Source organism: Mya arenaria, chromosome 14 (genome assembly GCF_026914265.1).
Source record: "Mya arenaria isolate MELC-2E11 chromosome 14, ASM2691426v1".
NCBI lineage: Eukaryota > Metazoa > Mollusca > Bivalvia > Myida > Myidae > Mya > Mya arenaria.
The window spans coordinates 57247660-57269826 of NC_069135.1; the positions used below are offsets into that span (position 1 = coordinate 57247660).

Here is a 22167-nt window from a genome sequence, read left to right on the forward strand (position 1 = left end):
ACATTAAGTATGCTGCCAAATAAAACCAGACTTTCTTTTTATACAGTCGAACCCCGTTGGCTCGAACCCCCAGGGACCGTCGAAAATACCTCGAGCCTCGAAAAATTCGAGCCAAGCGGTAATGCTTTCCTTCAGTATAATGAAATCGGTCGTTTACTTCGAGCTTACAAGGAATTCGAGCCAAGCGAGTTCGAGCCAACGGGATTTGACTTTACTTTAATTATATCTTGAGCTGTAATTAAGGTTTCAAACAGTTAACTAATAATATGATAACTCAGTTCAGATGCATTACTTTGGAAATATGTTTTGGTCCAAAAACATAAGCGAGTCCATTTAAACACTTTTTTGACATTAGTTACATCTAGAACACCAATGTTTGTATAATTTATTCAATAAATATATGAGGAATCAAGTTGCACATTGGTCAATGTCGGTTTAATCATTTAATTCATATATGAGGAAACAATTTGAACTATGGTCAATGTCTGTTTAATTATTCAACTAATATTGGAGGAAACTATTTTAACTATGGTCAAAGTCTGTTTAAACAATTCAATCCATCTTTTTGGAAACAATTCACATTAAGGTCAATGTCTATAGAATTATTCATTCAATATACATGTATAAGGATACGTACATATATGTTTAATTTCAATATAAACACATTATAAACTTCATATGTACTAAATACAAACTGCATGAAAAAATGAAACACCGTGTCTATAACTCTATAATCTATATTCTGAATCATTCTTTTACACAATTACATTTTTTGATTAAACATTCACAAGTAAGAAACCAACATGTTGGTATATTTCATACACAATCAGCTACTAACATTTCATTTAATAATACACATTCTCATACTCGTATATTATTTTCTTATAACACATTACTACACGATTTGTCACTAATGAAAACTGTTAGAATTCAATATAATTTAAAAGTCAAGTTTCCGTCAAATACTCTCACAGTAATTGAATCGCGCGATATGTGAAATAAAGCATTGTATATGCGTATTGTCAGTATAATTTTATACATTAGAATTATTCTTGAACATTACAATTACTTCACACCTGATACAAATTTCACTCATATTAATTAACTGACATGAACTATACTAAGTTGAATACTTTTACGAAATTAACCGAATCAGGTCTGTCATTGGCATAGCAGGTGACAAACAACATCTTCCTCAGTGAACAGTAAGCCACACTGTATGGACCCTCTATCCCCAACAGCTGGGTTATCTTGCCGGTGAGCGTTTCCAGTAATAGGATGTTGTTACTGCCCTCCCCACACACGAGCAGCTGGTTGTCCCCAATGGCTGCCAGATCACGTGGGTATTCCAGTGTCGGGTCCTGGTACGACTGGAGCACCTCTAGTGAGATGCTCAGCTTGGTTATGGTGTTGGTGAACCTGTTTGAGACAAATATGACTGGATGAGTTTGGCTCTCCCTGGTCACTGTCAGATATAAGGGACACGAAAACAAAGGTTTTCCACTGCTGTCTCTGTCCACACTCTTCTTCACCTTTCCCTTCATGTTCATCAACACAACCTTAGGTGGGTTGGTAAAGGACACTATCAAGTTGTCATCACAGAAATCTATTCCACGACATTCTCCATCTACTTTAACAACATCCTGTAGCGTGACATTTCCCTGTATAGAAACGAATTGTATCTTCTTCATCCAAGGCAGAGTGACGGCTGCCATATCCCCGGGCAGGTGACACAGGTCCCAAGGCTTACTTGGCAGTTTCACCTGGGACACCAGCTTGTTATTCTTGGTGTCCACCAGCTTCAACGAGCAATTCATGTGATCTACCAGTATGAGCCTGTCCCCGGTCAGGAGGGTCATATTGGTTAGGCAGCATTCCCTTCTATCACCTGATGTATTCACTGAAATGTCAGGCTGCCTGCTGAACTTGGCCTGGCTTAGGTCTGCTCTGCTGCTGAAGTGGGCTGAAAGTAAACCTTACCATAAATAAAAAAAATGTTTTTTTCATCACATTTTAAAATGAATAATAATAATAATAATAATAATAATAATAATAATAATAATAATAATAAATATTTTTATTCAAAATTTTATGATAAATCCTATTGTCGATAGTCTATATATTTCACCGCAATGATATACAAAATGACGTATAATATTATAAGTAGTTGCCTATCTATTTAAATAAAAGAAAAAAAGTATGCGTCAATTTTCGCATAACATATCATTGAAAACAATGTAATTAAAAAACATCTTAAAGCACACTGGTCAGTTGAGGACATATAATATACAAGATAACTATTTGATCATTTTACTGAAAAATATCTATAACATTACATCATTTTGGGAAATAGTTAGCACTCTTTTTAACGATTCATCCAACAATTCATTTCAACGAAACCTTCTTACAATAGCGCAAATGTCTATAAACATTCACTTTGTGCAGTGTAAAATCGTTTTTGAAATGAGTTCTGTGGACTATTAACTTTTATACAGGGGAACACGTTTCTTATGTTGTTAGAACTTGTGTCCAACCCATTTGCTTTTTGTATACTCTATATTATTGTTGTAAATACAGATTATGTTGAAAAAAAAGGCAATAAAACATGTTTAAATCAATTAACTTTTATACATATGAACTTTCATTATGTGTTTTTTACCTTTTTAAAAAAGGTTTCAACAAAAAAATATGAATCATCATTGCTGTAGCAGTGATGGTATAAACTGATTAGGGTCAATATGAAGCAATAAAAAGCAAATGTATTTATCAATAACTAATTGGTTTATTAGTGATGCGCTTTGGTCTGGAAGGTTGTATTAGAATGGAGCGGATATTTGCATATTTGGATTTCATGAGGCGCAAGGCCACTGAAATTAATATCTGCAAGAATCCACGAAAGTCGAATACGATATACCGGATCAAAACGCTATATTAGTTACCCTTATCATGTATATATATATATTTATAATATATTAGTGGCTTAGTCACTTAAAAGACACATATTTTTATTATAAATGCAATATTAATTACGCAACATTTTGTATTATGACGTAATTTTAGCAGAGTCTCATTTGTTTATGATGTGACGTCAGCAGAGTAGAATACAGCCGTGCTGTACTGACTGAAGTTGAATACGGGTTACCGAATTTTACGATATGTATAGCGCCTGGAATTATGACTGTTTTGTAATACCAACACACCACAGTATATAACATTCAAAAAGATACGCCTTAATGTTTGTAAGTGTGCTATAACAACCGTTAACAAAATGAGCTTATAAAAACCATTTAAAGTGTTCATTTATAAACAGTGCTATACTGATAAGATCATGTTTACTATTCAGATTTCAACATATTTTTTGCGAAAATGCATGGAAACCAGTTACATAAGACTGCTGACTTAGATGGCATATTTTTATATTGAAATTTAAAAAATTAAAGTTTTATGCATTTTTCTTAAACCGTGAGTAACGGTTTAAGCCATAAAACCTTAATTTTCGAAAGGAAAAATGAAAATCTGCGATCTGATCACCATTGGTTTGCAGGTATTTACGCATATATTTGCTCTTTCCAAGATAAAAAAATAATAAAATAAAAACGATAAATCTGTGAGAGTGCAGCTTTAAACAAAACTTAACTCTTAAATTACATTAACAGTGTTTCGTAACGTCATGGTTAACGTTTCAATACAATACGTTTAAAAATACGTTAGTTTGTTTAATATTGGGCAAAAACGAAGTCGGTAAGGTACACTTTCGTTATCAAGCGATTTATAATAAAACATTGAATGCATGCATTTATAACAAGAAAGGCGCACTTGTTTCAGCGAAACACGATGGCGTTTTTCCCGCAAAAAGTGACGTTTTATACGAAATTCAAATTAAAAACGTAAAACAAGAGAAAGAAAAAATATATGTCCGCGAATGTTTTCATAATATGTACTTGAGGTGGAAATTTCATAGCAATGAACGAACAATTGATGAATATATCGGTTGTTATAGCTGGAACGCCACAAAAAATGACAGACGTCTCAAAATTAACGTCAGTGGTATTTTTTGAAGACTCGTAGTTTCAAAAGATTCCGAATATTGAAAAAGTAAAAACAGTCCCTTACTGGACATATGTTCTTCTATTCGTATACCAATTTTCAGACACTAACTCGAAAATTCTCGCAGAGTCGCGTTACACCTTAGATTATTTGGATCTTAATTTTATTTGAGGAATATGATTGTCGTAGTATTTAATTATTTTACTTTGTTAAGTACTTTACAGCATAGTTTGTTAATGTACTTTCATCGTTCCTGGTTAGCATGAGTGACGTCAACACGATTTTGAAAACAGATTCATCAACTGCAATAAAGAAATGTCAAAATTGTCTGCGGTTGTACACCGACCTTTCTGTGATACACCTTGCATGTGTTTTTGTTGTTGCTGCATCGTCTCTAGTTGCCGAGGCTGCTGCTCCTTTTGTTGTTGTCGTCCTTGCTGCCCTACCGCCGAAGTTGATTCGCCTGGAAATATGATGGGTATAAAATTTAGTAGAATATATATATATATATATATATATATATATATATATATATATATATATATATATATATATATATATATATATATATATATATATACCGTATTGTTATACCTAAACAAGTTTGTATCATTCAAAAATGTATGCCTTAAGTTTATTTGTATCTCAATTTTATTTGCGAAATATTATTTGTCGAAGTATCTCATTATGCCATTTTTGAAAAGCACTTGGTGAACTTTACAACATGGTTAACGTGACTGGTTAACTTGAGCGACGTCAACAGGCTTTTGTAAACAGACTAATAAACTGCAAAATTTGGAAATGTCAATATTTTTAGTGGTTGTACGCAAACCTTTTTGTGAAACAGCTTTCATCTGTTTTTGACAGATGTATACAGTGTAATCGTAAGGGGAAGAATCAGAGAACTACACAGTGTGATGGGGCAGTTTCAGTCAGAGGAGTACAGAGTGTAGTCATAGGGTGCAGTTTTAGTCAGAGAAGTATGCGGTGTAACCATAGGGGGCAGTTTCAGTCAGAAAAAGTATAGGATGTAACCATAGGGGACATTTATATTCAGAAATGTATATTGTGTAACCATAGGGGGCAGTTTCTGTCAGAGAAGTAAACGGTGTAACGATAGGGGGACGTTTTAGTCAGAGAAGCCTTCGGTGTAACCATAGGGGGCAGTTTCAGTCAAAGAAGAACACAGTAAAAGCATTGGGGGCAGTTTCAGCAAAAGTATTTTACCATGTTACTACTAGTGACAGTATAAGTCAGAGGAGTTTAGAGTGTATCAATAGTAGGCAGTATCAGTCAGAGAAGTATTCGGTTTAACCATAGGGGACAGTGTCAATTAGAGATGTTTTCAATGAAAGCATTGGAGGCAATTTTAGTCAGAGTTTTTAGCGGTGTAACCACACATGCCAGTATCAGTCAGAGAAATTCACAGTGTATTAATAGGGAACAGAATCAGTCAATATACATAAATGGTGCAACCAAAAGGAGCAGTATCAGTCAGAGAAGAATACGGCATAACAATAGGGAAGACAGTGTCAGTCAGTGAAGTATGCTATGTAACCATCTGGGCAATGTCAGTTAGTAAAGTGCGTAACTATAAGGGAAAGTATTAGTTAGAGAAGAATACGGCGTAACCAAAAGGGAAAGTATCCGTCAGATAAGTGTACGGTGTACCCGATAAGTATACGGTGTAACCATTGGTGACAGTTTCAGGGAGAAAAGTATAATGAAGAAACCATTTTGGGCAGTATTAGCTAGCTAATATATAAAATAGTGTAACCAGTGGGCGCATTGCCAGTTCAAAAAGTATACGATGTAATCAAAGGGGCAGTTTTAGTCAGAGAAGTTTAGGCTGTAACAATAGAGGACAGTATCAGTCAGAGATGTATATTATTTTACCATAGGGGGCATAATCAGCTAGAGTAGTATAACGGTGTAGCCATAGGGGCAGTTTCATTCAGAGAAGTATAGGTTGTAACCATAAGGGGCAGCATCAAACAGAAAAGTATATCATTTAATCATAGGGGGCAGAATCAGCTAGAGAAGTATAACAGTGCAACAATAAGGGCAGTTTCAGTAATAGAAGTATAGGTCGTAACTATAAGGGCAGTATCAATCAGACAAGTTTATCATTTTACCATAGAATCAGCTAGATTGATATAACGCTGCAACCATAGGGGACATAATCTGCAGGAGTAGAATAACGGTGTAACCATAGGGGGAAGAATCAGCTAGAGTAGTATTACATTGCAACCATAGGGGGCAGAATCAGCAAAACTGTATAACTTTGTAACCATAAGGGGGCAGAATCAGTTAGAGTAGTATAACATTGTAACCATAGGGGCAAGAATCAGCTAGAGTAGTACAACGCTTTAACCATAGGTGGCAGAATCAGCTAGAGTAGTACAACGCGTTAACCATAGGGGGCAGAATCAGCTAGAGTAGTACAACGCTTTACCAAAGGGGGCAGAATCAGCTAGAGTAGTACAACGCTTTGACCATAGGGAGCAGAATAAGCTAGAGTAGTACAACACTTTAACCATACGATGCAGAATCAGCTAGAGTAGTACAACGCTTTAACCATGGGGGCAGAATCATCTAGAGTTGTACAATGCTTTAACCATTGGGGCCAGAATCAGCTAGACTAGTACAACGCTTTAACCATAGGGGCCAGAATCAGCTAGAGTAGTACAACGCTTAAACCATAGGGGGCAGAATCAGCTAGAGTAGTAAAACGCTGTAACCATCTGCCAATCAGCTACATAAATTTATCGGTGTATTTATAGAGGGCTGAATCAGCTAGATTACTAAAACGGTTTAACCATAGGGGGCAGAATCAGCAAGAGTATTATAACGGTGTTGCCATAGGGGGCATAATCAGTCAGAAGTAGAATAACGGTGTAGTTATAGGGGGCAGAATCAGCTAGAGTTGTTTAACAGTGTAACCATTGAGGGCAGAATCAGATAGAGCAGTATATGGGTGTTAACATAGGGGGCAGAATCAGAAAGAGTAGTAGAACGGTGTTACACAGGGGGCAGAATAAGAAAAGTAGTATAACAGTATAACCATAGGGGCAGAATCAGTCAGAGTAGTATAACGGTGTAAAAACAGTCAGGGTAGTATTACGTTGTTACCATAGGCGGCAGAATCAGCTAGAATAGTATAACGATGTAACCATAGTGGGCAGAATCTGCAAAAGTAGTATATGGGTGAAACCAAATGGGGCAGTTTTAGCCAGAAAAGAACTGCGTACCTAGAAACCATAGGGGGCAGTGTCAGCCAGAGAACAGGGCTTTTTTGCCCATTTCGGAAAAAAGACTCTAGACATTTTGGGGAAATTTGCATTGTGAAATATGTCCAAATTGTGAAATTTTACAGTCAAAGAACAAGCTTCCTTACAGTCTCCTGCGAATGTGGAAATTATTAAATATGAGTTTCTTTTCCCTTTTAAATGAACTGAAAGGGCTGAAATATCAAACCTTGTGGTGAACATATCTATTGCAATAAATTATGGCAGATAATAATTCACATGATCTCTGAATGTGACGAAATTCAATGATTTCTTAATTCTGATAATTATCCCCAAAACTTTACATCACATGATTTTTTTAGGATTTTGAATGAACCAGTAAAGATAAAAAACTTTCATAAGATATAAAAATTTATAAAAAGGATTTTGATTTTTTTTTGGCAGATTGGGAAAGATAATATATTTTGCATTGGGAACGGGTCGGATAGTCGGACCTGTGTATACTTTAGAAAAGGTCCCAGAGATGTACTCAGTGTTGCCATTGTGGGCAGTATTAAATACAAAAATATACGGTGTAACCTTTGACAGCAATATCAGTCAGAGAAGAATACTGTTTAACCATAGGGGGCAGTATCAGTCAGAGAAGAGTAATGTTTAGCCAAAGGGGGCAGTTCCAGTCAGAGATGTGTACATATGTTGTTATCATAAAAATTGCATCCCATGATACAGATTATGTAAAAATACAGTAAAGATAACAATATAATACAAAACAAATAACAAAAAGGCCCTGATATGTTTATAATAATAGACCTTATATAATTAACAATGTCTGACCGAAACTGTCGTCTATGCTAGCAATAAAATGATGCAGATACCTTCATATTATAATTATACTAACTATATGGAACAATCTCTTAAGAGTATCAGTCAGAGAAGTAAACGGTGTTACAATTGTGTGTAGTATAAGTCAGAGAAGTATACGGTGTAACCATTTGGGCAGTATAAGTCAGAGAAGTATACAGTGTTACCATAGGGGGCAGTTTTAGTCAGAGAAGTATACGGTGTAACCATTGGGGGCTCTATCAGCTTGAGAAGTATACGTTGTTACCATTTGGGCAGTATCAGTCAGAGAAGTATACGGTGTTACCATTGGGGACAGTATCTGTTTGAGGAGTGTTCAGTGTAACCATAGGGGGGGCAATATCAGTCAGAGAAGTATACAGTGTAACCACAGGGGACAGTATCAGTCAGAGACGTATACGGTGTAACCATTGTGGGCAGAAGTAGACAGAGAAGTAGATGGTGTAACCATTGTGGCAGTAACAGTCAGAGAAGAAGGCGGTGTAACCATTGTGGCAGTATCAGTCAGGGAAGTAGACGGTGTAACCACAGGGGACAGTATCAGTCAGAGACGTATACGGTGTAACCATTGTGGGCAGAAGTAGACAGAGAAGTAGATGGTGTAACCATTGTGGCAGTATCAGTCAGAGAAGAAGGCGGTGTAACCATTGTGGCAGTATCAGTCAGGGAAGTAGACGGTGTAACCATAGGGGCAGTATCAATCAGAGAAGTATACAGTGTTACCATAGGAGGCAGTATCAGTCAGAGAATTATACGGTGTTACCATTGGGGGCAGTATCTGTCAGAGAAGAATACCGTGTTACCATTGGGTGTAGATTCTGTCAGAGAAGTATACAGAGATTACATTGGGGCAGTATTAGTTAGAGAAGTATACAGTGTAACCATAGGGACAGTATCAGTCAGATAAGTATACGGTATAACCATAGGGGCAGTATCAGTCAGGGAAGTATACGGTGTAACCATTTGGGCAATATCTGTCAGAGAAGTATACGGTGTTACCATTGGGGCAGTATCAGTCAGAGAATTATACAGTGTTACCATGGGGGACAATATCAGTAAGAGAAGTATACGGTGTAACCATAGGGGACATTATCAGTAAGAGTTACTGGAAATATATTGAAGTAACCACTGATGGCAGTATCAGTAATGGAAGTATACGGTGTTACACTTTCGGCAGTATAAGCCAGAGAAGTATAACGAAGTAACTGTTGAGGGCAGTGTAAATCATAGAAGTGTACGGTTTTACTATTGGGGCAGTATCTGTAAGAGAAGTATAATGAAGTAACCATCGAGGGCAGTATCAGTCAGAGAAGTAGACGGTGTAAACATTGGGGCAGTATCAGTAAGAGAAATACAATGAAGTTACCATTAGGGCAGTATCATTCAGAGAAGTATACGGTGTAACCATTTGGGCAGTATAAGTCAGAGAAGTATACGGTGTAACCATTGGGGCATTTTCAGTCAGAGAAGTATACGGTGTAACCATTGGGGCATTTTCAGTCAAAAAAGTATACGGTGTAACCATTAGTGCAGTATCATTCAGAGAAGTATACGGTGTAACCATTGGGGCAGTATCATTCATAAAAGTATACGGTGTTACCAAAGGGTGCAGTATCAGTAAGAGAATATCAGTATACGATGTACCCGGTTACCATAGTCAGCTAGAGAAGTATAATGTGGGCATATTAGGTAGAGATAGATAATGGTGCAACCATAGGTGGCAATGTCACTCTAAAACGTAAACAGTGTAACCGTAGGTGGCAGTAGCATTCAGAGAAGTAAGCGGTGTAACAATAGATGGCAGCTTCAACCAGAGAAATATATGGTGTTACAATGGTAGACAGTGTTAGTTACAGAAATATACGGTGTAACCCTAGGGGGGCAGTATCAGTCAGAGAAGTGTACAGTGAGGATTTAAGGCATATATACATGTTTGTGGTTTTTTATCTTATAGAAATTGCATACTGGTTATGATAACAAAAGGATACCCAAAAGATATAAAAAAAAACTGCTGATATGTTTAAAATGATAGATATAATGTATTAAATACTCTCTACCTGATACTTCCGCCTATGTCAGCAATGCTACAACAAAGAAACCTGTTATCATAATAAATATCAATATATATATATATATATATATATATATATATATATATATATATATATATATATATATATATATATATATATATATATATATATATATATATATATATATATTGCTACAACAAAGAAACCAGCTATCATAATAAATATCAATATAAAATAAATATCAATATAAACCAATCTCTGACTGATATTATCAACTATGATGCAACGATGTAACAGAGAGACCTTTTGATAACAGATATAAATTTAGCATACAATCTCTAACTAGTATTGTTGCCTATGACAGTAACGATAAAACACAGAGACCTACTAATGGTATATATAATATTGCAAAGAATACTATATCAAACACAACGCACATTACAAATTCGTGCTTAAGCTGAAAGTAACATACTACACGTACACACAAGAGCAAGCACACACATACCCAGGGCATACATACAAGCAAACACAACAACACACAAATCACACAAAACATACAAACACACCCACGTGCACGTACTAACATGCATATAACTCAACTATAAACATACACACCTAAGCACACATTGCACAAAACATACAGACACAGACACGTGCACGCACTCACATGCACACAACGCAAGTATAAACATACACACATAAGCACACATCGCGCGCTCGCACACACGTACGCACACACACGCACACACACACAAACAAACACCAAACACACGTTCAAGCAAACACACCCACATATTGCATACATCGCACAAACCCAATATGCATAAATATTCTAAAAGGCACATAGCACATGTTCACACATACAAACCCATGGCACAATCGCACAAAATGTACACGCATAACAACCGTACAAACATACACACCAACGGGTCACTCATATATCTTTTAAAACGCACTAACACATACTCGCATGAATTCACAGACACAACATACCTTTAAACATATTCACTTACGAAAAATTCTTACAAACCCACATTCGTACATGCATTTGAATCACACACGCGCACACGCACACACGCACACACACACACACACACAATTGTGAAATAACTTCTGTTAAGGAAACTGATATAATATATAAAATCCCAATTTATTGGGGCATTGAAATCGGAAACAACATGTTTTATATTATTTCAAAATATATTGAATTAAACCTGGAGTAAGGATGGCAATAAAGTAACATGGTGTTAACTGAAACAAAAATTAAACGTGAAACCTAACTGATATCGTAAAACCTTACTGTGATATGATTGCTTTGTGTTGCTTACCTGGCCGCTGAGGTTGTTTCTGCTGGTCTGCCAAATCTGACGCCACCTGGTCCACTCTGCCAACTGCTGTGTTTGAGTACAGCAGCTGTCCCGTTGCTGGGTCCCTACTGAATTTGGAGTGTGGAACTTTATCCCTTCTCCTGATGTCATCAAGTGATGACTGCAGACCGACTAACTCCTTGATCGCCCTTGTTCCAGATACAAACAGCTGGTTGTTGTTGACCTCCTTAGCTTGTAGCTCGGCCTTGAGCTTCTCAGTGGCAGTTTTCATGTCTAGACAGTTTGCTTTCATTTCGTTTAGCAGCGTCTCGGATTCCCGTTTCTTCCGATCAATTTCTTCCAATAACTCGTTCTCCCTCTTATCCAATAACTGGATGATCTCATGTTTGAATTTTCGAAGCTCATTTATATTGGTAAGACTTTCCTCTTCAACTGATTTCATGCTCACCTGTATGAACGATAAATAGTTCTCAATGTCACTGACCATCTGCACAATACCTGTTTTCAGACTTTTGTATTCTGCACCCTGTTTGTATTGTTTTGCCAATTGAGAAATTTTCTTTACTTTACAAGAGCGATGTTCTTCATAATCAACTACGCTTTCTCCACACAGAAGTGCTTCATGGTTGGGACAGTAATACTTTATAAACTAATTCGCATGGAACTGACATGTCTCTGTAAACGTCTCATCCTCACTTTCAGCATGGAATGAGGAAGGCATACTGCTCTTGTCCTGGAGGACGTGGCTCTTGGTCAGCTTCATGTTCCTGTGTACTCGGGCACAAGTGGAACACAAAAACTCCTTGCAGACGGTACAGAAGGCATCAGGAAGGATCCTCTTCCCATCCTCAGCACATGGCTGACAATAAGTGTGGTCATGGGACGACCCTGTAGCCTCGGGCGCGATTCTCCCTGGAACTGCATCCATCCTGTGTTCAAAAACATATTTTCATTGTCAAATATACTTTTTGCTTATTTAGTTCTTATTGAGGAATGGTCTTTAATATAAAAAAACAACATTTTCTCATTGTCAAATTAACACTTGGCTAATCCAGTTCTTTACGAGGTATAGTCTTTATTATAAGTAAAAAAAACTTCTATTTGATGGTAGAAAATGATTATTAAATTGGAAACACTAGCGGTTCCTGAGGCGTTGCTCCATCCATCTATTCATCCATCCCATCTATTCATCTATCCATCCATCCATAATCCAACCATCCATCCATCCATCCATCCGTCCGTCCGTCCGTCCATCCATCCATCCATCTATCCATCCATCCATCATCCATCCATCCATCCATCCATCCATCCATCCATCCATCCATCCATCCATCAATTAATGTCAAACACCTACTCTGGGGTCCTAGACATTAAGCTGCAAGAATGTCAGTAAAAGTTGTGAAAGAAACAGAACTTTTTTAAAAACAAAGTTAAAATAAGGATGTACAGATTAGGTATAAAAAATACCTAAACCATCAAAGCGACCAGCTTTGGAAACACAAACTACAATATTTTTATTTCATAATAAAGGTGGCCGAAATGTTTAAGGACGGTCCAATACCCAAATAGTTGTGAGCCTTTTTATTCGTTTCTGATGAAGCCGGGCTGCACGTTCTAATTTTTGACCCCAAAATCAGGTCCATATAAATAGATGTCAATAGTCTTTATAAGATATTTATGATGGCCACATATAAACATAACAATGCCCACTGATATACAAGTTTTTCTGAACGCCAATTATTGTAGCTATCCCAAATGTGCACTCACTAAATTTAAATCCTGGCACCGCCCCTGAGAGAAAAATACTATTTTATACTTACTTTTGTTGACTGTTGAAAATCAGTCCGTTCCGATAGTTACTCGAATATCTTAAGTACACAACTCATTACTTTCAAATGTGGTTGTCGCCAATGATTTTAATATTCGCTGTTTGGAGAGAGAGGTAGAGTCAACGTACATGTAATTCATGTGACTTCAAAACCGAAAGAAGCAACTTTCTTGATAAGAAATAAGGGAGGTTATCATGATGTATTGCTAAAACCCGGTATCCGTCATCCGATTATGTTGATACCGGGCTGAGTGATTAATAGTTTTAATCCGGAATAATAAATATTCTGGTTTTCCAAAGCTAATCCTCCGATACAAACAAAATTATACCGTTTTAATATAAACACGTTACTTCGGAAACAATAGAGTAAGAGGTATGTTATATGAATTTTGACCATTTTTGTGACAAAAATCTTTTTACATTTGTATTTACAGAATATGCTTTTTGTAAATTCTGACGTATACGCCCAATTGAGACCGCGAAATATTGACCGGAAGGAACGTCATCCTGGTGCACGGGAACGGAATTCTAACAAGCGCCAACGTTTGCAAGACAAACGTAAATTACCACCAGAGAATGCTCCAAGGTCACGGGCAAAAGAACCTCAGTTTCACCCAACTTACAGTCATGACTCAGCAGTGAAGGATTTCGGTCGACATGAGACCTGCTCTGAGCAGAATGAACAACAAAAAGTGACGTCATATTACCAGGAACTCTCAACCATTGAGGCTATCCGAAAAAGTATTGATAAAACCTCACGTGCAAAGTCTGCACCATCAGCTAATGTTCCAAACTGGATGCTGAATTTAGACATTAATCTTGATATATCTTCAGTTGATATAATTCCACCATATGTTGACGATGTAACGTTAAAATCTCGCGCGTCCGAAACTTTTTCAGAGCGCGCCTCTTTGACATTTGTTGACAATAATTCAGAAGACAATATCGACAATTTAAGTGATTCTGAAAAAGATTATCTAAAGGCAGTCCCAAACGAAAACATACACCAAGAAAAGGCTAAAATTGTTTCAGTCCCCAATAACAGAAAGAGAGAAGTATACGCTGACACCTCAGTTTGGCCAAGACAAAACAAGAGTGCTCGCCCCTTACCAAATACGTTCAGAATAGCGACACCATTTTCCACTGGGTGGACAAAGTCGGAAGATACAGGTATATTTTTTTCTTATTAAGATACAGATCCGATGTTTAAAAGATATATCAAGTGCAATATATTCCGTAATTTAAGATTCTGATGTCGGAATTCAACAACACCTTATACATAGTATACCTTTAGGCTACTTAAGAGAATTAAACAAAAGTTACAGAAATATGTAATAAAATTCGTTTTGTACAGAAGCTTGTTTCTATCTCACATAATAAATGACACGACAGAAGAGTTATCATTGTGTTAATCATGACTTATGGCAGGCTTCCAGAAGCTATGCTGGAAAGGGAGACCTCTATCCAGGAAATAGTGTTTTAGAAACATATATTGATTAGATATGACCCATATCATACACATACGTATTTTTACGCTAATACTTTGAACATCTTGACACATAGCAGGCACGCAGACGCTTCTATAAAGTATTTGTCAGACTTGACCCATATTATACACATATGTGTTTAATTTCTATCTCATAAAGATAAAAAATATACTGAATATTATGAGTGATAAGGAAAAAAGAACAATGTGGCCTCTGTGTAGAGTGTCAATAAGTACTTTATCTTATATGTGACCTCGTTCCAGAGGGTTTCGCCCGACTTCAGTCTCTACCAAACTTGTTTCCAAGCAGTTTGCTTATCTCTGATCATCAACTTGATTTATAAATGCCAAATATTGAGACTTAATTTCAAACAACGAATAATCACGTATTTTACCAGACATGACTCATATTGAAATCTGGCATACGCAACATAAACACATCATTTCGGAAGTATTTATTGTAGACTTTTACCTTAAAGTATATATGAATACAAGATACAGTACGAGTATCTGAAGAAATATTTTGCATTTTTAATACAAAAAGGGGAATTTAATCAATAGTGTTCACTATTTTATTGAAATATTTCATATTAGATTCTGTAGTCTTGAGCATTTGACACCAAACCATATTTATATTGTCGACAAACTTTAAACAGCAATTGATAAAACTATTTATTATTGTAGGTATATTCTTACAATCTTTAACTACAACAAAGAAAGTAATTGCGCTTTTTTTCGTTAAACCTATCAATCTTGTATACAATAGATTTCCTTTTATTTACAAACTGTGTATCGAAATGTTTGTATTTTTATCAATGTTATCAACTATTCAAACTGAATAAACTGATTTCCATCAAACAGCTTTTCAATATTTATCTGTTAGTAAAACAAACTCTTTTGTGAGCTATCAGCAGCAAACTATTGACGTTTCAAAAGTTTGCCATGTTTGTTTTTAGCACAAGTGTTATCACCCGTTTTTAATTAATTTCGCCCCATTAGACTTATCCTGGCAGCGAAAGCCAAGAGTAATACAATTTGGCTGACGATAAATACAAAATTATCAACTTGTATTTGAACATGCTGGAGGCAATGGGTTTTTTTAAAGGGATTTCGATTGAACAAATTGTGGATTAAATTTTAAAATATTTGCTACAGATGTACATGCATGAGTAAAACTTAATTTTATTAAAACGTGCTGACATTCTTCAAAGAAAATGCTTATTAAGTTTTGCTTTTTAAAAAAGGATTACGCAAATGGCTCAATTTGCATTGAATGTTATAAATATATGAGACTTCTGAAAACGATGGGCATTTTCTTAATGTCATGTCATATGTTGTTTCTTTATTTATTTCAGCTATGCAGCCGAAAGCTAAGAAATATATTAACCAGATGTTAACTTTTCACCATATGAAACACCATGAAAAGAAAATAAGGCTGGCAAAACGTAAGCAAACCAATTGTGAAAAAAGTGAAAAGGCTTAGTGGCGAACATTCTGTATTGTAGCAACATAACTAAAATGATAATTACTTCTGCCTCTACAGATGAGCAGAATCAAGAACCATTATATTAAGTTCGTTAACTCAAATCATGATAAACATATTTAACAACGGCAATCATAATAACAGTTTAGTGTTCGAAATTAGCTTTTGTTCAATGGAATGGCCTTTTTTATACAACAGGAAGTTGGGTAAATCAGCAATTAGCCGTTATTGATTTTACTCAGCTAAATCGGAAGATTTAAACAGAGTCATGATAAGTTAAACTAGAATCTTAAACACCAAGTTGGTTAAAGGGTTGTAAAATGTATTTACCGAAATAAATAGGTCAAATAACTTAATTATTGTTTTAATCTATGTTTCAAGTTAAAATAGTATGCATGTGATCACACTTCGTTTTTTATATTGTTTTATAACAGCATGAATTTGTAAGATTTGTAATAGTTTTCATTTGTTATATAACTATGTGGGTTTTTTTTTTTCCATTTTATACACAGCCGCCATTGACAGCAAGATGCCGAATACCTTTAAATATGCATTAGGTACATATTTATTTACTTGAGGTTCCGTACAATAACAAGAGTAATTAATAATTTTAAAATATGACTTAAGGACCCAACAGAACCGTTATTTAAGGCACTGTGTATAAAAATGTTTCTTATTTCATATGGATATAACTCATACCTATACGAATTATTTGTTCGTTAAAATTTAACACACGGCAGTACATTACTTACAATACAAGTATGGTATATACATGATTACTGGTGAACCCTCGTCTTTACAAGATAGTAAATATTTGTCTGTTGACCCTCACCAATATGCCCTACAGTGCTTTGATTTTCCTGATGTCTCTTTTTCAGACCGGAAGCGGTTGATTGATGTAAGTTTAAGATCAGATCATTAACAGCAATGAAGTTTTTGTTTGATAAACAATTCAAGGTAAACCTTTTGGAATACATTTTGTCATAGATTTGTTTATGATTTATGTTTCGTTCAGAGGATTTAACCAACAATCTTATATCATGGAAATTGTGAGGGATTTGCTTTAAAACTCCATATAATAAGTGTATTATGCCCAAAATATATAACAATACGTTGACACACTTAGAAGTTATTAAAAGATCCCCTAACATTCTTACAGCCTTCATTATTTTTGACTGGCTTTCGAGACTCTTTATTTTACAAAAAAACCTGAGATTATGAAAGAAAGCAAATAAAAGTCAATTAATTGCTAGGGTAATTCTACTGTGATATGTTATATCCTTAGCAACGGATAAGCGACTGTTGAAGATATTTAAGAAATACAACATTTTACAGCCTTCATATTTTAGCTGGCTTCGAGTACATTTGCATACAATAAAGAGATAATCATACAAACCAAAATGAAATCATATCACTTTTAAGGCAATTTTACTTTGTTTTTATTTGCTTAGCAACGGAAAAGCGACTCTTGGAGCAAATCAAGCAATTCTCCTACGCCAATGCCTCAGAGGAGTTTCAATGACGACAAGAACGTGACGTCATCCGATTCGCAAAATGTGACGACACGAAGAAATATAATAAATGAAGACACAAGCGAACCAAAACAAACTAAATACGTTTTAAAGAACAGATAGCATTTGTGACGTTTATTACATTAATACTATTTGTGGAAAACCGTAAACCATCGCGACACTAGATAGAGTGACGATTTTCTAAAGGATGCTTTTGACCACTATAATATTAAAAACACTACTTTATATTGAAGTGCATACCAACGGGAAATATGAAACAAATATTGCAATGGCATGCGTTATTTTGTGGGTCATTTTGGCCATATCCTTGTGATTCTAGAATGGTATTCAATATGAACGTAAACCTTCCTTATGGTCATAAAGGATTGATTTGTTTAACGGTAAAGGTCAGTTATTTATATCACGCAATCCGATTAGCTATATTATTCTGAGATCCAATTAAGATCAATATTGAATAGCGTGTTTGATTATGTGCCAATTTAGTAGTTATGTTCAATTCGTCAAATTTCTTTTTATGTTTGGAAAGGTTATCATAATGTTGTTTAATAACTTGGCGATTGTTGATATATATTTTATCTGTTTATTATATTCAGAAATATTTATTTAAATCCCATAAAAAGGTTTTGGTCGATTACAAACTTATGATTGCAAAAAACAAACCAGCGATATTGTCCTGTTTGATTGTGAAAATTTGGAAGTACAGTAGCTTCATCCGATTTTTTTCAAAACATTTTTCGTTTTCTACAATGTAGAAACCAATGATAGTGTCGTGTTTGAAATGTCAAGAGAAGATAACCCTGGTGGGGCTGGAATCCATAACCTCTTAGATGAGAGGTCAAGAGAAGATAACACTGGTCGGACTGCAATCCATAACCTCTTAGATGAAAGGTAAAGAGAAGAAAACCCTGGTGGTACTGAAATCCAAAACCTCTTAGATGAGAGGTCAAGAGAAGATAACTCTGGTCGGACTGGAATCCATAGCCTCTTAGGTGATAGGTCAAGAAAAGATAACCCTTGGGGGTGGGGGCTGGAATCCAAAACATCTGAGATGAGAAGTGAATCCATAACCTCTTAGGTGATAGGTCAAGAGAAGATAACCCTGGTGGGGCTGGAATCCATAACCTCTTAGGTGATAGGTCAAGAGAACATAACCCTGGTGGGCTTGAATTCAAAAACCTCTTAGATGAGAGGTCAAGAGAAGATAACTCTGGTCGGCTGGAATCCATAACCTCTTAGATCAGAGGTCAAGAGAAGATAACCCTGGTTGGGCTGGAATCTATAACCTCTTAGATGAGAGGTCAAGAGAAGATAACCTTGGTTGGGCTGGAATCTATAACCTCTTAGATGAGAGGTCAAGAGAAGATAACACTGGTCAGGATGGAATCCATAACCTCTTAATTGAGAGGTCGAGAGAAGATTACCCTGGTCGGGCTGGAATCCATAACCTCTTAGATGAGAGGTCAAGAGAAGATAACTCTGCTAGGAAGGAATCCATAACGTCTTAGATCAGAGGTCAAGAGAAGATAACCCTGGTGTGGCTAGAAACTATAACATCTTATGTGAGGGGTGAACTTCTTAGCTTCAATACCACTTTCATTATTTGTAAGCTTTATTTTTACTAAAGCAAGCTAATTGTAAGCCGATTTTTTTTCACATGTATTATTTGAACATGGCAAATATTAGCTATGTATGCAACACGTTATTAACACTAAAAGTGATTCATTTTCCTCAGCATCCCGATTTCTTCAAAACTTATTGCTTTTCATAAGGAGCCATTGCTCTTCAAATTACAGGATTTAATAATTTTCCCTGAGTGGCACATAGGGGCGGGAATATATTTTCTCTACATAACTTCAGACCCATTTATTTTGATAGTGGGGCTGTTATATGGGTCAAATTTCGCCCTTTGCAACGGATTTTCCATTTAAAAGATTTGAATTAAACACTTGATCTTTAGTGTTCGTTCCAAATAGTAACAACAAAGGAAGCATAAAAATAAAGCGTTAAATCAGATAGAATCATAAGCTAAATGTACAAATACAATAAAAGATGGTATATTGTAAAATTAAAAATGAAGTGATAAGTTGAAAAAAATATACAAGTATATTCAAATTCAAATTCAAATTTTTCATTTCGTACATTTTTTTGGTATTTGAATGCTAAAATAAATACCCAAAGCATGAATCCTAAATCTAGAATTAATAAGACGATGAATTAAACTGCTTTTTTGTGTTAAACTCATTTTATTATTTGTATTTGTTTTTTTTAAAGCGAACAGAAATGACATCGCTAGATTTAAAACACGTTTAGAGTTGGATTAGTGAAGAATCGTAACTGTTCGTTGAAGAAGACTCTTATAGATTAAGCTTTATCTGCACATATGCATCTAGCCACGCCTTTTGTTTTCATATGCAAGTGCACAATTTTAGTGTCAACACTGATTTAAACACGTCACAATATCATGGGGGAAGGGAGGAGGGGGTATGCAGTGATTGACAGTCGGACGGCATAATTTTAGTGATGCAATTTTGGAGTGGCAAACACTAAGTCAGAAAGGAGTTATTGATTAACGTCTCCGTAAATAAGAAAAGATGAAAGACATAAATAAAATCAAACCTAAATTTAGTATTTGATTTTTAGACTGATGATTTGTAAACGGCATCCTATTATTGCCTTGACATGACAAGTCGCTTTCGACATGGCATAATGTTTATATTTATAATGGCAACGGCAAAACTACTCTAAAGTTATTGGTAAGGAATGCATACTTTGTCCCAGTGACTTAGTTAAACTGTTTATACCAAATATTATAACTTAACTTTGGCTTGTGACAAAATTTGATAGGAATTCGATAAGCAGAAATCCAACTCGCCTGTATTACTTATCCGATTTTCTGTGTTATGAAATGAATAACACATTTTCGAGTTTGATATAAAATCTTTTCTGCCTATCAATGATGACAATAACTTGTTATGTATACATTGGGATGACAGAGTGTAAAGAATAATATTTTCTGGATTGGCCTGATGGTCTATTAATATCAGATGATTCACAAATTACTTAACCTACATATTACACAAACAAACAACGTTCTAAAGATTCATTTCTAGTTTGGTTTAAATACAAAAATGGAACGGATTGTTCTTGTTTTTGATCAAGTTTGACCTTCAATTAAAACTATTGTTGATAGTAAAATCATACATATCGGGTAAAATAAGCTTGCTATAGTAAAACAAATAAACATTAACACAGGATGACAGTGGTTTGGTTGTTAAGAAGACCACCTCGCGCATATAAGGTCGTGGGTTCTAACCACACCAGGGGTATCTTCTCTTAGGCTTTTATACAGGACAATATCACTGGTTTTACCAAGAAAACAGACTGAAGTTTGAGGTATAGTAAAATTCTTCTCCAAAGTCTATTAAGACAATTAAACACAGCAAGTATGTTGAGTTTTTTCCCTTAAAGTGAACATGATGAGATTTTCCATTTCATGATGAAATACACTTTTCTCTTTTTTCTTTGAATGTGAACATGTTGCGACGTTCCCTTTTCAGGATGAAATAAAAATGTTTAGGTGTATTGTTCACTTTTTACATTCGCTATGACAATAAACTTGGAAAAAAGTGTCTTTTTGTCTCTGAATATGAATTGTTGTAATGAGAATAAACATGTTAAGCGGTCTTCTATATACCTGGAAGTAAACGTGTTGAGATTATTCATTTTCTATGAGAATAAAGATGTTTAGGTGTCTTTTTTCACTTTTTTCCTTTCACTATGAGAATAAATTTGAATAGGTGTATTTTTGTCTCTGAATGTGATCATGATGAAATGAGAATAAACATGTTCAGTGGTCTTCTTTATACCTTAAAGTAAACATGTTGAGATTATCCATTTAACTGTGATAATAAAAATGATAAGGGGTCTTTCTTGTCTCTGAATGTGAACATGTTGTGATGTTCCCTTGCATGATGAAATGTATATGTTTCGGTGTCCTGTTGGGCTCTGACTCTAAATATGTTGAGATTATCTCTTTCATGATGAAATATACATGTTTATGTGTCCTTTTTGTCTCTGAATGTCAACTTTTAGAGATGTTTCCTTTCGCTATGAGCTTAAATATGTTAAGGTTTCTCTGTTGTCTCTAAATGTGAACATGTTGTGATATCCACTTAGTTTCTAAAAATAAGATGTTATCTCCCAATGAACGAGGAATGAGAATTTAATTTAAAGATTTTTTTTTCGTGCGTTATGCAGTATGAACGCTCGGCCGCGAATTTGCAACTCCATAGAGTGTAACATTGTCCATTTCCTCTCTGAT

The 22167-nt window shown here is 35.4% G+C and overlaps 1 protein-coding gene across 2 annotated transcripts in view; it reads right to left on the reverse strand.

Moving 5' to 3' along the window:
- Positions 1-405: 405 nt before the first annotated feature.
- The window catches only part of LOC128217328 (uncharacterized), a 123173-nt gene continuing 101411 nt past the window's right edge, over positions 406-22167 (reverse strand). The window contains exons 1-4 of one of the 2 annotated variants that reach the window (XM_052924412.1): positions 13338-13490; positions 11518-12446; positions 4394-4510; positions 406-1963 (exon numbers count right to left, since the gene is read on the reverse strand). In XM_052924412.1, the coding sequence (XP_052780372.1) occupies positions 1116-1963; positions 4394-4510; positions 11518-12004 (1452 nt within the window). In that variant the 5' untranslated portion in view covers positions 12005-12446; positions 13338-13490 and the 3' untranslated portion in view covers positions 406-1115. Of the gene's footprint in view, positions 1964-4393; positions 4511-11517; positions 12447-13337; positions 13491-22167 lie in introns of those variants that run through there. The other variant, XM_052924413.1, reaches the window with a different exon arrangement.